The 14565-nt window shown below is 40.7% G+C and overlaps 2 protein-coding genes across 2 annotated transcripts; both read left to right on the forward strand.

Moving 5' to 3' along the window:
• The first annotated feature begins 2979 nt into the window (after positions 1–2979).
• Positions 2980–9856, forward strand: LOC102790446 (phosphoglucomutase-1-like). Its single transcript, XM_006786911.3, has 11 exons — positions 2980–3345; positions 4488–4650; positions 4935–5081; positions 5296–5421; positions 5861–6051; positions 6193–6347; positions 6427–6542; positions 6655–6790; positions 7246–7429; positions 7583–7711; positions 7921–9856. Exons 1-11 carry the CDS (start codon positions 3088–3090, stop codon positions 8008–8010), a joined length of 1695 nt encoding a protein of 564 aa, XP_006786974.2. The 5' UTR covers positions 2980–3087; the 3' UTR covers positions 8011–9856.
• A 1138-nt stretch (positions 9857–10994) lies between these two features.
• leprot (leptin receptor overlapping transcript) lies at positions 10995–13997 on the forward strand. The gene is made up of 4 exons (XM_006786912.3): positions 10995–11288; positions 11626–11701; positions 12152–12335; positions 12467–13997. Exons 1-4 carry the CDS (start codon positions 11273–11275, stop codon positions 12581–12583), a joined length of 393 nt encoding a protein of 130 aa, XP_006786975.1. The 5' UTR covers positions 10995–11272; the 3' UTR covers positions 12584–13997.
• The last annotated feature ends 568 nt before the right edge of the window (positions 13998–14565 follow it).

Below are 14565 nucleotides of genomic sequence, written 5' to 3' on the forward strand. Positions count from 1 at the left end.
CACTTAAAATGATGACAGAGGTCAGTAATTTGCACCAGAGGTACACTTCAACTGTGAGAGACAGAATGTGAAAAAAAAATCCATGAATTCACATGGTAGGATTTGTAAAGAATTTATTCGTAAATCAGGGTGGAAAATAAGTATTTGGTCACCTCAAACAAGGAAAATCCCTGGCTCTCACAGACCTGTAACGTCTTCTGTAAGAAGCTTTTCTGTCCCCCACTCGTTACCTGTATGAATGGCACCTGTTTGACCTCATCATCTGTATAAAAGACACCTGTCCACAGCCTCAACCAGTCAGACTCCAAACTCCGCCATGGCCAAGACCAAAGAGCTTTCGAAGGACACCAGGAAAAGAATTGTAGACCTGCACCAGACTGGGAAGAGTGAACCTACAATAGGCAAGCAGCTTGGTGTGAAAAAATCAACTGTGGGAGCAATCATCAGAAAATGGAAGACATACAAGACCACTGATAATCTCCCTCGATCTGGGGCTCCACGCAAGATCTCATCCCGTGGGGTCAAAATGATCATGAGAACGGTGAGCAAAGATCCCAGAACCACACGGGGGGACCTGGTGAATGACCTGCAGAGAGCTGGGACCAAAGTAACAAAGGTCACCATCAGTAACACACTACAACGGCAGGGAATCAAATCCCGCAGTGCCAGACGTGTTCCGCTGCTGAAGCCAGTGCATGTCCAGGCCCGTCTGAAGTTTGCCAGAGAGCACATGGATGATACAGCAGAGGATTGGGAGAATGTCATGTGGTCAGATGAAACCAAAGTAGAACTTTTTGGTATAAACTCAACTCGTCGTGTTTGGAGGAAGAAGAATACTGAGTTGCATCCCAAGAACACCATACCTACTGTGAAGCATGGGGGTGGAAACATCATGCTATGGGGCTGTTTTTCTGCCAGGGGGACAGGACGACTGATCCGTGTTAAGGACAGAATGAATGGGGCCAAGTATCGTGAGATTTTGAGCCAAAACCTCCTTCCATCAGTGAGAACTTTGAAGATGAAACGAGGCTGGGTCTTCCAACATGACAATGATCCAAAACACACCGCCCGGGCAACAAAGGAGTGGCTCCGTAAGAAGCATTTGAAAGTCCTGGAGTGGCCTAGCCAGTCTCCAGACCTCAACCCCATAGAAAATCTGTGGCGGGAGTTGAAAGTCCGTGTTGCTCGGCGACAGCCCCAAAACATCACTGCTCTTGAGAAGATCTGCATGGAGGAATGGGCCAAAATACCAGCTACTGTGTGTGCAAACCTGGTAAAGACCTATAGTAAACGTTTGACCTCTGTTATTGCCAACAAAGGTTATGTTACAAAGTATTGAGTTGTATTTTTGTTATTGACCAAATACTTATTTTCCACCCTGATTTACGAATAAATTCTTTACAAATCCTACCATGTGAATTCATGGATTTTTTTTTTCACATTCTGTCTCTCACAGTTGAAGTGTACCTCTGGTGCAAATTACTGACCTCTGTCATCATTTTAAGTGGGGGAACTTGCACAATCGGTGGCTGACTAAATACTTTTTTGCCCCACTGTAAATATAAACGGGCAAACCAAACACTAACATGAATTTGTATCAACTTACAGGAAATGGGTACAAGAACCTTTTATGGAAGGAAAGAATGTGTTTACATGTGACACATTACAGTGAGAACAATGAACTGGATGAGAGCGAGCATGAGTAAGAGTATCCCGGAATCAGGTCTGAGGACAAATGAGAAGATCTGAGGTTAGCTGAGGGTCATACATATATAATGTATGTGTTCAGGTGCTTGGAGAGGACGTTATGCAGTGAGATGTAAGGTACCAGGACGCAATGGCACTCTAAAAATCAGATAATATAAACATCATATCCAACTCTGTTTCATAAGCTTCTCATACAGGACATTCAGTGTCAGACACACTGAAACTCTTAACCATACGATTGCCTGATTTTGTTGCATGAGTCTGAGAAAACGGTAACATTTTGGTACCTTTATAGCCCACTGTTACCCTGAGGCAACAAACTAATTTCTGGTAAGGGGTGATGGTGGGTGTGGGGGGGCAAATTTGTTTAATATATCAACAAAGACCTCAAGCTCCCATAAAGTAAGGTGAAATAATGTCTCCCATTAAACAAATAAATAATTAAATCCATGCTGTAGTGGTTTTAATATTTAATGTATTTTTTTTTTTGCATTATTTTAATTAAGTACATTTTAAATGACTTCCAAATAAATACATTTTAGTTGTATTTTCACATTGTTTCAGTATCAAAAAAATAAAACAGCACCCAAATTTATGCAGACAAAACAAATAAATGTTTATTTATTTATTTCTTTTACATGGCACACTGACTTTTGAACAAATATTTCTGAATTAGGCTGAACTTTTTTTCTACTGATTGGTTAGGAGGGCTCAGTAAACTCCAGAGGGCAGTGTTGTTCCATCGCGTGCAGATGACTTCACTGAGATTTGATTGCACCATGAAGTATGTCTAATGTGAAAACTGATACTTCCTTAAAACCTCACGTGTGTTCCCAATTACACTCTGACTGCTTGTCCCACTGTCTGCTTCCACAAACAGCATTAAAAATGAGAAATATTCTCTCCTGAGATAGTGTGAGACATGACTTTGATGACAGAGGTCATACTTCTTTTCTGCATAATTCGTCTAATCACAGCTGCAGGAATAAACAGATAGACAAATCATTCACACAGCAACCACACACACACACACACACACACACACACACACACACACACACACACACACACACACACACACACACACACTTCTTTGTGTTTTGCCATGCAGACTTGACAGTGATCTCCCTGCACATGTGTGAAGCAGCGTTCTCAGTTACTCTGCCTGCCTCTGCACACACATTAGTTTGGAAGGTTATTTTGGGCTGCACAAGCACCCTCTGCTTCCAGTGAAATAATAGGAGGAGTCAAACTCTTGCCTTTCCATTCTGCTCCTCCGTACCATTCCTCATGTCAGCTGACAGGGGATTTCCCTCTAAATAACAAGTTCCCCTTCGCTGTCTGTGCTACAGCATTAAGTTAGACCTTTATTTTGAAACAATGGACAACAGCCCTCTGCAGGTCTTGACTGTTCCTACAGCCCCCTACCCAGACCAGCGACCCAGCACCAACGGCCTGAGGAGAAAGGTCTATGTGTTCCAGTCCAGGAGGAACTACCTGCACAACTTCATCCAGAGTGTCTTCTCTTCCATTGACCTGCGCGATCGCCAGGGTTCAACCATGGTGGTGGGGGGAGACGGACGCTTCTTCAATCGAACGGCTACTCAGGTCATTGTGCAGATGGCAGCTGCCAATGGGGTCAGTGTCACCATGTGTAAGGGCCTGCTTACGTTGTTTGTGTGTGCATGCTGGCAGGTGGGTGTGCACATGAGCAAATTTGCAGATAACTGCATGTGTGTCAGTGTCACCTGCCCCAGTAACTTATTATCTCTTTGTCAGCGATTGTACCTTCATGTCAACTGCAGCCTGTGACTTTTGCTTTTACTGTCCAAACTATAATTAAAAAGTAGAAAAAAACAAAAAAAAAAAACATAATTTATGATGTAATTATATTTTTAAAAAAAATAATTGTAACTTTTAAATGAAATGATAAATTGCATATGGATATAAGATACTGACTAGATATTACACTAATCTCTGTTCCGTATCTAATATCCGATCTAATAATAAATATCGGAAATGTCACTTTGAAACACTTCCAAGTCCCAGAGTTCTCTGTGTCAAGGGAATGCTCTCCATCACTCCCTCTATTACTTTTTTTTTTTTGCCTCCTCTAATAATAGGACCCTTCCCGCAAACATGATCTGAGCTACCTGGGGTCGGGGAGGTGGGGGTGGGGAGGGTATCCCCTTGTTTTAGTAGCATAACTGATCCTTTTCCTGGGAGATTAATGAAAGCAAGGCTTAAGTCTGATTGGCAGAGAAACACCCACCACCATTACATTCAGTCACCATTTACTGATCTTTCAAAGCAAATAACTTGCATTTTAATTTGTGGGCTGAAAGGTCACCTGATGTTTATTCTATACCACATTAGCACTGGTTTGCATGAAATACTACCTAACCAGTTAGCCACTTAACCTAACCAGTTGCTTTTTATTTTCTCTGCCGACATAAACACCTGACACTTTAAACGCAGCACACATCAGGTGTTTGGAACACATATGGCCTACACAAGTGTTCCAGATTAGATCCAAATTTGTCTGCTAATTGGGCCGGGTAAATGATATAATTAGAGGGATTTAAAATCCACTTACACATGATAGAACTTGCTCTTGGTGTGCCGCAAGTGCCGTTTGTGAAATAAAATATCCTATTTACTTCTGACAAGAACTGACAAACCTGATATTTACTGCTATTCCCACCCCAGCCTCACGCTGATATATCAAGATACGTATTTTTCTCACCCAAGTAAAAAACGCCTATGTGACTTTTCCCCAGGTGGGTCGTCTGATCATTGGACACCACGGGATAATGTCCACGCCAGCCGTCTCCTGTATGATCAGGAAATGCAAAGCCATCGGAGGCATCGTTCTCACTGCCAGCCACAACCCCGGTGGACCTGATGGAGACTTTGGCATTAAGTTTAATACTGCAAATGGAGGTATGGTAACTTGAGAGAAGAAAGCATGCAGTCGCAATGGCCAAGTGCAAAATAGTGATACAGGAGAAGTCCGGCATTTAATAAGGCCTCATTCAGATATGTGGCTCGGACACAGAGAAAATGTGATGCTTGTATTGACACAAATCTGGGACAAAGTTCAAACACATCAAAACAACACACAATATTCAGTATCACTATTCCTGTCAATAGAAGATTTTTCTACTATTACAATACTGCAATTTTACACTGTCATCATAAAACCAGGCTTCTTCTGCCTCATCCAGGCCCAGCCAACGAAGCAGTCACAAACAAGATCTTTCAGATCAGCAGGACCATTGAGGAGTTTGCCATCTGCCCTGGACTACAAGTGGATCTGACAACTATGGGAAAACAGACCTTTGACCTGGAGAACAAGTTCAAGCCATTCACAGGTAAACTAAAGCATTAATATTAGTCTCTCATTCATCATCAAAATTAATGAGCATGCGGGGGGGAAAGGAATATGAGGCTAGTTATATGACTGACCAGATATATTCTAATACAATAACACATATTGTCTTTATTCTTTGTCAAATGCGTATTGTAAGTGTATTTATGTATCTCTTTCCCTGATGATGGATAGAGTTTTGTTTCTGATTTGTGCAGTGGAAATCGTAGACTCTGTGGAGTCCTACGCTAACATGCTGAGGAACATCTTTGACTTTGCTGCTCTGAAGGAGCTTCTGTCTGCCAAGAACCACTTCAAGATAAGACTGGATGCCTTGCACGGAGGTCAGAGAAAATGCCCTCATAACTCATTTATCGTATAATGTCATAGTTATATTTGCACGCAACTCCAGCAAGTTCTTTAACTCATTTGCTTATGAAGCATGATGCTATTCAAATCTATATGATTTCCATATTTCTCACATTCATGTCACCAATGTAAAAGAGAAGCTTAACAATATTACAGCAAAATGGAGATAATAATGAGATAAATCTCTCTCTCTCTGTTCTATTCTGGGAGAGGTAACATTGGGTTGTCAGATCTGTGACTTTACTCTCATTAGATTACTAAATCTATTTTGAGCGTCCCCAAACACTGAAACAAAAAGTCAGGGCTGAAGCACTGTGAGCCTCAGTTTTCTCCTTGTTGTTGTTTTAAAATACTTTGTGCAACACCAGATCTGCCTAGTTCATCTTTGTCCTCTCTCACCTGTCCGCTCTCCAGCGGTAGGACCCTACGTGAGGAGAATACTGTGTGTTGAGTTGGGTTGTCCTGCCAGTTCTGCCATTAACTGTGTCCCTAAGGAGGATTTTGGAGGTCAACACCCAGATCCTAACCCCATATACGCTACAGATCTGGTTGACAGCATGCGAGACGGACAGTATGATTTTGGTGCAGCATTTGATGCCGATGGGGTGGGCTTACCGAGTTATTATTTCTGCTTTGTATTTGTTTGTTTGTTTGTTTTTTCAAACATTACAAGAATATATGTAATATAAAAATGCAGCTTCAAAAGACATTTCCTTGGGCCTGAGAGACCTCTTTCTGCTTTCTAGGACCAGAACATGATCCTTGGTAAACATGGCTTCTTCGTCACCCCATCTGACTCCGTGGCTGTGATTGCTGACAACATTTTTTGCATCCCGTACTTTCAGCATGCAGGGGTGAGAGGTTTTGCTCGTACTATGCCCACAAGTGCGGCATTAGACAGGTAAACGTGTGGCCTGCTTCTCAAATATCACCATCAAAACAAACTGCCTTAGAATACTCTTTCATTGTATTTCCTTCAGAGTAGCCAAGGCAACAAAAATCGAGCTATATGAAACTCCCACTGCCTGGAAGTTCTTTGGGAACCTCATGGATGCAGGCATGCTGTCTTTGTGTGGAGAGGAAAGCTTTGGTACAGGTACTGCGTGTCCGTGCCAAGTAACTAAATCGAAGAAGACGAGGATTCTGATTCTGGGCTTTTGTTTTATGTTTTCTCAACACTGTCAACCAAATTCCACTTCACGCTTCAGGAGGAGACCATATTCGTGAGAAGGATGGGCTTTGGGCTGTGCTGGCATGGCTGTCTATCCTGGCCACCAGAAAGAAGAGTGTGGAAGATTTAGTTAAGGACCACTGGCTAAAATATGGAAGAAACTACTTCACCAGGCGAGATGTGTACACACTAAAAAAAACACAGTGTTATTACCGAGGTTATGTGATAAAGTTTTTTTTTATTTGTTTGCTTATTTGTTTGTTCTAAGTGGCTAAAATATAGTTAAGCAGAAATTGTGTCACTGATACAGATGAAGCTGTAACAGGTGGGTCGATGAGACATGTGAAGACACATGTAGAACATTACTGACACCTAGTGGAACATATGTGGTATTGCACTGTATGAAAGAACATTTAACATGAGAGTATTAATAGTAGTAATATTAGTATTAGTATTGTCTGTACTGACTCACTTTTGATTACAAAATATTCATTATCAACACAAATTGAGCCACATCACAAAACATATGTAAAATAAGGCATCAATAATCAATAATAAGTACCTGTTAGTTTATTATTATTATTTTTTTTTTTTTCTCATTAGATTTTTGTTTCTACATTTTGCCCAGGTATGACTACGAGAATGTAGACATAGATGCGGCATGTGAAATGATGGAGGATTTGGAGATCACAATCACCGACAAGACCTTTGTGAGGCAAAGATTTGCTGTGGAAGACAAAATCTACCAGGTGGAGAAAGCAGACAGCTTTGAGTATGCAGACCCGGTAGACGGCACCATTTCCAGGAACCAGGTACACGAAAAACACTGTGGTGCATTTTTCTGTAATGAAAGTCTTGCGGTATACACAGATGCATAATGTATGCGATCTGTCAGCATCAGAGCCTCTCAGCTGTGTTTGCAAACCCTAAAATTTTTTATCTCAGTCGGGCTGTCTTCACTGCAGGGGCTGCGGATAATCTTCTCTGATGGTTCTCGAATCATCTACAGACTCAGTGGGACCAGTTTTGATGGGGCAACAGTTCAAATCTATCTCGACAGCTACGAGAAAGAACACGTTTTTGGGGATGCACAGGTAGAGTATCTAAAAGTGAAAACTGCATTTTGACCAGAACAGGCAAAAAAGACAAACCTTTGAATCACTAAGCAGAAACTCTTTTTAAATGAAATGTAGCGCTGTGTGGTGAAAAGGAACAGTGTTACTGCTCTGTGGTTGTTTGGATGATTTTACATATGGCAGCAAGGTGCATGGGTCTCTAATTGTGCCATCCTTGTTTTGGACAGGTGATGCTGGCACCCCTTGCCACTATCGCTCTAAAGATTTCTCAGCTTCATCACAGGACCGGTCGAACTGGTCCGTCTGTCATTATATGATTCCTTATTAATTGACAAAATAACGCTCTTTTTTAAGTTTTTCCATCCTGTTTTTTTGTGTTTGTGTTTGTTTTTTTATAAAGGAAGTCTCAAATCCAGTTGTAGCTACATATGTTGCAAAAGTGTGCAGTTGAATGAAATTAAATGTGATATATTAAACAGCGTTTTCGTTTTTGGTTCGGTTGTGGCATGCTTTGGTGCTTTTTTATGGCAGATGATATTACATCTACTTTACTTTGTTTCAATTTTGCTTTTGTTAACTGTCATTTTCATTCTCACCAGTGAGGCCCTGGCTAAAATCTGTAAGATTACAGAAATGTCAGCGTTTTTAGCGAAAAAAAACCTGAACCTATTTGAGCATAATGTTTTCATAAAGCAGCACTTTTACTTCCTCAGTGAAACTCTTTAAAAAACAGCATCAGCACTGTCTCTTTTTAAAAATCTTTTTCTTTTTGTACCAGTTACTACTGAAGACTACTTGGCATGTGCAGTTGAGAAAATTAGAACATGGCAGCAGCAGGTGCTCAGTTTACAAAGAAGGAATGGGCTGTTTCTTGTCGTTAATCCTCTAAAACTGTCATTTGGATCATACGTACCCCTTAATTTAGGGAAAATGAAATCTCATCTGCGAATAACAACCTGAAATTGAAGTTGAGTGTGTGGGTGGGTGCTTGAGAGTGAGTGACGGCTTTCCAGCTCGCTTGACTCTGTTGAGTCTGAAAATGACAAAAAGCAACAAGTCAGCATTTAAAGATTGCTCCCAAGAAAACATCTTCTAAAGATCTTTTAGTTTCACTGTGACAAGGGTCCTCTTTTTTTTTTTCTTTTTTTCTTCTTTTACTTCACTATCTGTAAGTACAACTTATGCTGATACCTTTTTAGTACACCAACAAAGCAAAAACAACAAAGAAAACTTTTAAACTGCAAGAAAATATTTTTTCAAATAGCTTATCCGTATCTGGTGAATGCACCACATAATTTCCATCTGGACGGCAACAGCACGAGTCCACAAACATCTGCCCCAGCTCTGTGATCACTCATGCCCTTTGAAGTACTGTCCCTTTCTGTCTGGTTTCATCTCCATAATGCACTGAACCTGAAGGGGAACAACAACACAACAAGGGGAAAGCCAGCTGTGGTTCATCTCTGGCCCGTCGTGGTGTGAGTTTTGGTTCCACTAAAAATTTCGGTCCAAAATTGCACAAGTTTACATGCATAGTTACTCTGTCATCAGGATCTGTCCGTCAATAACACGATATTATATTACCGTCTGCAAATGGAGGAGGAACTTAACTAAGGAGGACACAAAAGTCAGGTATTTATGAACCTAATGTCAGTAAACAAAATCAAAACCTATTTACATGCATAGTATAAAGATGCCTAAGAAGCACTAAAAAGTATTTTCATGCATTTTCTAGGTAAGTAAATCCATAACATGGTATTATATTCAAGGGTGTGTCTGGGGGTCTAAATATATTGGCTCCTCTGGTGTCTCCACACCAATGCTATTGTAATCTGCAAATCTAGTAATGCCCAACATCATTGGATGTGAGCATGTATAGGGCCAGAGTACAGAACCTGTACCCGGATATATTATTTGTAAATATAGGGCCTTCATAGTTTCATATTGTTCTTGCAGATTTTAAAGTATGAATCTAATATATGCTGAACTGCACTCCATTGGGGTAACAGCACTGGGCAGCTTGATTGGCATGCCCCCAGAGAACACCAGAACTGACTGGTCTGCCACTGGTACCCTGTTTGCTTCACAGATGAGGTTACAAGCATCACGAGGTTTGTCCTGCCATCTCCAGACTCTTTCACACCTGTCACATGTGCTCAGCATGAACCTACTCTCATTTGGGTGACAGTGATGGACCTGGCAGATCTGTTGTTCTCAGGCAAAGACCGGCTGCATGGTGCTGAGCTGTGAACACAGGTCCCACTAAAGGATGCTGGGGCCTCATACCGTGCTCATGGAGTCTGTTTTTGACAGTTTGGTCAGAAACATGCACATGAGTAGCCTGCTGCAGGTCATTTTATAAGGCTCTGGCAGTGCTCCTGCTGTTTTTCCTCACGCAAAGGAGCAGAAACCAGTCCTGCTGATGGGTTTATGCCATTATACGGGCCTATCCAACTCTCCTTGTGTCACAGCATGGAATCTTATCCACACGCTCTGTTGGGAGATGTAGCAAGCCGACTTGCGAAAACACCTACAGACGGTGACAAGAAAACAGATTAAAAAGCAAAACTACAGAAAAATCAGTCAGAAGGGAAGAGGGCAGGGCTGCGGTCTTTGGCCACTACCTGCAAAACCAGACCCTTTTTGCTGGGATTGCTTTCTTATTGCCTCACTAGTGTACCTGCACAAACAAAGGGGAATGGACTCAGTGCTTTATAACAATCACATGTTCCCTTTTTTTTCAAGCAGTGTATTATACTATATTATTGTGGATAAAGCTCCCCAGCTGTACAGAAGCTGCTGTTCCAGCTTCAGCAGTAAGATTATAGTGACATATGCCATAATAAATCAGTAATTACGTATATATATATAAAATAGTATATTTTATATAATTCTAAATAATGTTTAGCTACATTATAATACTGAAACTTTAGTTCTATTACTTAAGTAGGGTCATGACTTTTACTCAAGTAATAGTAGTTGTTATTCAATAAGGAAAAACTACAAGAAAGTATCTCTTGGGAAAGATAAATAATAATAATAATAATGATAATAATAATAATAATAATAATAATAATAATAATAATAATAATAATAATAATAATAATAATAATAATAATAATTGACTTGATATACATTTAAAATGTAGGGACGAGTAAGTTTAAGGTAACAAACAATTAAAATACTCAAGTAACGAATAAGTAATGTAGTCTGTATTACTGCAGCACCTCATATTGTAACACAACACGCAGACGTGTAAAGCCCGCTGGAAGCACGCGCTAAATACTCTCGTGCTCGTCATCGAGAGACTAGAGAGTCACCAGCTAGGACTGTTTGGGTCAACGTTGGTGTGAGGTGAAACTTTTTGCCCGTCAAGATTACAGTATATCGGTAAAGAAGTTTACGCCCCAGCTAGCCGCAGAGCTACTGTAGCTTTAAGGAGGTCACCTGATGCAAAGAAAGGAAAACCCGACCGAGGAAGCAGGAAGTTCCTGTACGACGACATCGAGCCCGAGCACGTAAACAGTGCACAAAGAGCAGAAATAAACACAAAGAGGGGGTTTTCAGACGTTGACCGCAATGGCAGGCATTAAAGGTATTTTTTAATTTTGGCTCTGCTGGGTCAGCCGAGAGTTGAGTGTTAAAGTTTTTGAAGTTAAAAGTTTGTAAGCTGAGTTTTCCATACTGGTCAAAACGTTTGCTGTATCATCTCGAAACTCGCGTCTCTGTCGCAGGTCATTAAGATCTGTTGCCAGATAAGTTATTAACCTATTGATTTATGCATTAGAGTTGTTGCTATTATCTAGTGTATCTTAACTCTTAGTTTACCGACAGCTCTGCCACGAGTGCTCCACGCCTACCGTGTATTTGTTTTATATTTTGGCCAAAAACAACTCTGTGATTAATGTAGAGTTATTGGTGTCTCGTTTTAGCACTGGTTGGTTTGTCCTTTAGTGGTGCTATTGGACTGACATTTCTTCTGCTGGGCTGTGCAATAGAAACGTACGGGTAAGTTCTCCTTGTAAACGTATCAGCAGCTATACGTGCAATTTTATGACACTGACTTACATTATTACAGAAATAACTGAGTTTTGGTTGTGGTTTATCAAAGAGCTCCGAACAACATCATTCACTCTGCAGTTACATTGTGTGACTTTTGATTGGAGACAAAAAAAAAGGCCAGATCAATGCAGTCAATGCCTGTATTTATAGCCCTTATAGTCCTCTTGTTGGTCACACTCCAGGAATGCCAGTTTCTGATGTGACTGAAGTTACTACTTCAAAACTGGAAATCACCCTAAGAGCCCCAGAACATTTTTCTGTAACTGGTTTCACAGTTTTAGAACTCCTAATGACGAGTAAACTGAACTTCAGGTGTGCTAAGATGTTCCATTCTTTTGAAGACGAGTGTTTCATGTCCTTTGTAAATATTTTTGACAATTTCATCTGTTTTTGCAGGGTCTACTGGCCGATGTTTGTCCTGATTTTCTACATATTAAGTCCCATCCCGACCTTCATATCCAGACGCCTCAGTGACGACTCTGAATCCAGCAATGCCTGCAGAGAGCTTGCCTATTTCTTAACAACTGGCATTGTGGTATCATCGTTTGGACTACCCATTGTTTTGGCCCGTACCAACACCGTGAGTTCTCTTTACTTATTTAGTTTCGGATCATACTAAATGAGCGTAAATTCATCTGTGCGTACAAGTAGTGCATGTGCAGTGAAAACAAAATTACAGTGGAAATCTAATGGGCCCTTTCTGTCGTGCAGATCAAGTGGGGCGCCTGTGGATTGGTGATGACCGGTAACGCCGTCATCTTTCTCACCATCTTAGGCTTTTTTATCGTGTTTGGAGGCGGGGATGACTGGAGCTGGGAGCAGTGGTAAAGTGCCGTTGGAAAGTGGACAGACAGATGGGTGGGTGGGTGGGTAGGTGGATAGTTGAACGAACAGACTGCGGACTGAGGGGCACATGTGTCCTGCACTCAATGGGGGATGAAGCTCTAGTGTAGGCAGCAAAATGTCAAATGAAACCAGCGTGTTGTCATGCTGATTTTTATACTGGGGTGGGGATTAGGTTTGGAGATAACTGTGTGCCCTGTAATGTGCCTTACGTCTGGGACCAGGGAGAAATGAATGTCTGTACCCCTCTTATGTGCCATCAATATCCACATTAACACATATATGATTATTTTCTTCGTCTTGCCTTTGTTTCAGTCGCTGAATCACCCTGCTCACTGCAGCTATTATGCCTCAGTTAATCAATATCCTAAAGGGATCCTAAGAATAACTATTGTAATGTATACTGCAAAGCTTATACTGCATTATCTGTCCTCATTGTTTAAGGGAGGAGTTATAGCTTGCTTATTATTATGAGCACTCTTTGCTAGTACAGAGCAAGTTATGGGACTCCTAATCAGGTGAATATATATTTGTGTTAAGTATGTTGTTTTGCTTTTGTTTTTGTTTGTGTGTTTCATTCCTCAAGCATTTTATTTTTTGTGTTCTGGTGCAATTGTTTACATTTTCACCAAAGATAATTTCTAGACTGCAATTCTACTGGAGCATATTCACCACTAAGCTATATTTAAAATAAATAAATAAATGTAACACAGTAACACGATCCTCAAAAGCCAGCCGAGGCGTCTGAAAAATGACTCTTTGTACGATCAGTCCAGAAAAAGTAGCCATTAAACTTTATTCTTCTGTACATTACAAAGCAATCCATAATCCTGACAAAATGTTATGGCATAATGAATTCATTTTTTTTTTGTTTTTTTACTTGTTGAATGGTAAATACTGTACATGTTTGCTATTTTTGTCCTAGTAGGTGCCTTCTCTCGCATACTTCTTCACACACGCCTGCCTTAGACAATGTACCTTTCAAAGCGTCTGGTTGTAATTTGTTTTTCACCATCAGGGCCTGGTGAAATCTTTAACTGTAATTTAACATTTGCATCCTTGCATGTAATGTTCCCATAGTCAGTCAATAACTAATGATGAGCTTTGTTTGATCAGCATGTGTAACGAAACCTGTCACAGAAAGAAATGTTCCCAGAAAATTCCTGATTTCCTAAACATCTGCTACACAGTTGCTTTTCAGAGGGAAATGTTGTATTGTTTGTATGTAACTGACATGTTCAAGTCCATCAACAGGAAGAAAGTGTATGTTCTCTGTTGTGACTGCTATATTCACACTTTAAAGACACTAAGGAGTGCCTAAGAGTTCTGTAAGTTTTTTTATAAGCTCCTGATTGCACTTTTCTAACACTGATTAAAACTCTCTGTGTAGTGAAGCAAATGCACGGGCTCTGTCTGTTCACTGATCATGATTTGATGAGAACTCAATTTGACTTCTGTACATCTCACCTCTCATCTCCTGATGGCTGATGCATCCAATCAGACACCTGTGCACTGTTTATACAGCAGAGCAGCAGTAGTGGTTGTAGCAAACCCCAGAAAGGGCCTCTCATGAAACAAGAAGTGGAAAAGAAGCTGTGTGGGTGAGTGTTTTGGAATTATTTCCTTCTGGTTGGATTTTGACAGAAACACAGGTGTGAACAGCTGCTAAATTCTTAATTATCTATTTATTTTTTTATGTTTGCTACTTCATAGTTTGCGTACAAGCTTATAATCCTCACTGAAAAACATATTTCTGCTTTCCCTTTCTGCCATTTCCAAACACACACGCATTAGTAATGAATGCAGACTGGCAACAATGCCAGTTGTGAACAAACCGCATAACAAAGGAGTGATAAAACCCAACATTACCTATTCAGGGTTAAATTGCATGTGACAGAAATCCACCACGCAGCTGCACACCACCTGAGTGGTTTAATTCCATTCTCTGTTCATGTGTGTCGGGATGT

The sequence above is a fragment of the Neolamprologus brichardi genome, chromosome 18 (genome assembly GCF_056152115.1).
Source record: "Neolamprologus brichardi isolate AB-2024 chromosome 18, ASM5615211v1, whole genome shotgun sequence".
In the NCBI taxonomy this organism is placed as follows: Eukaryota; Metazoa; Chordata; class Actinopteri; order Cichliformes; family Cichlidae; genus Neolamprologus; species Neolamprologus brichardi.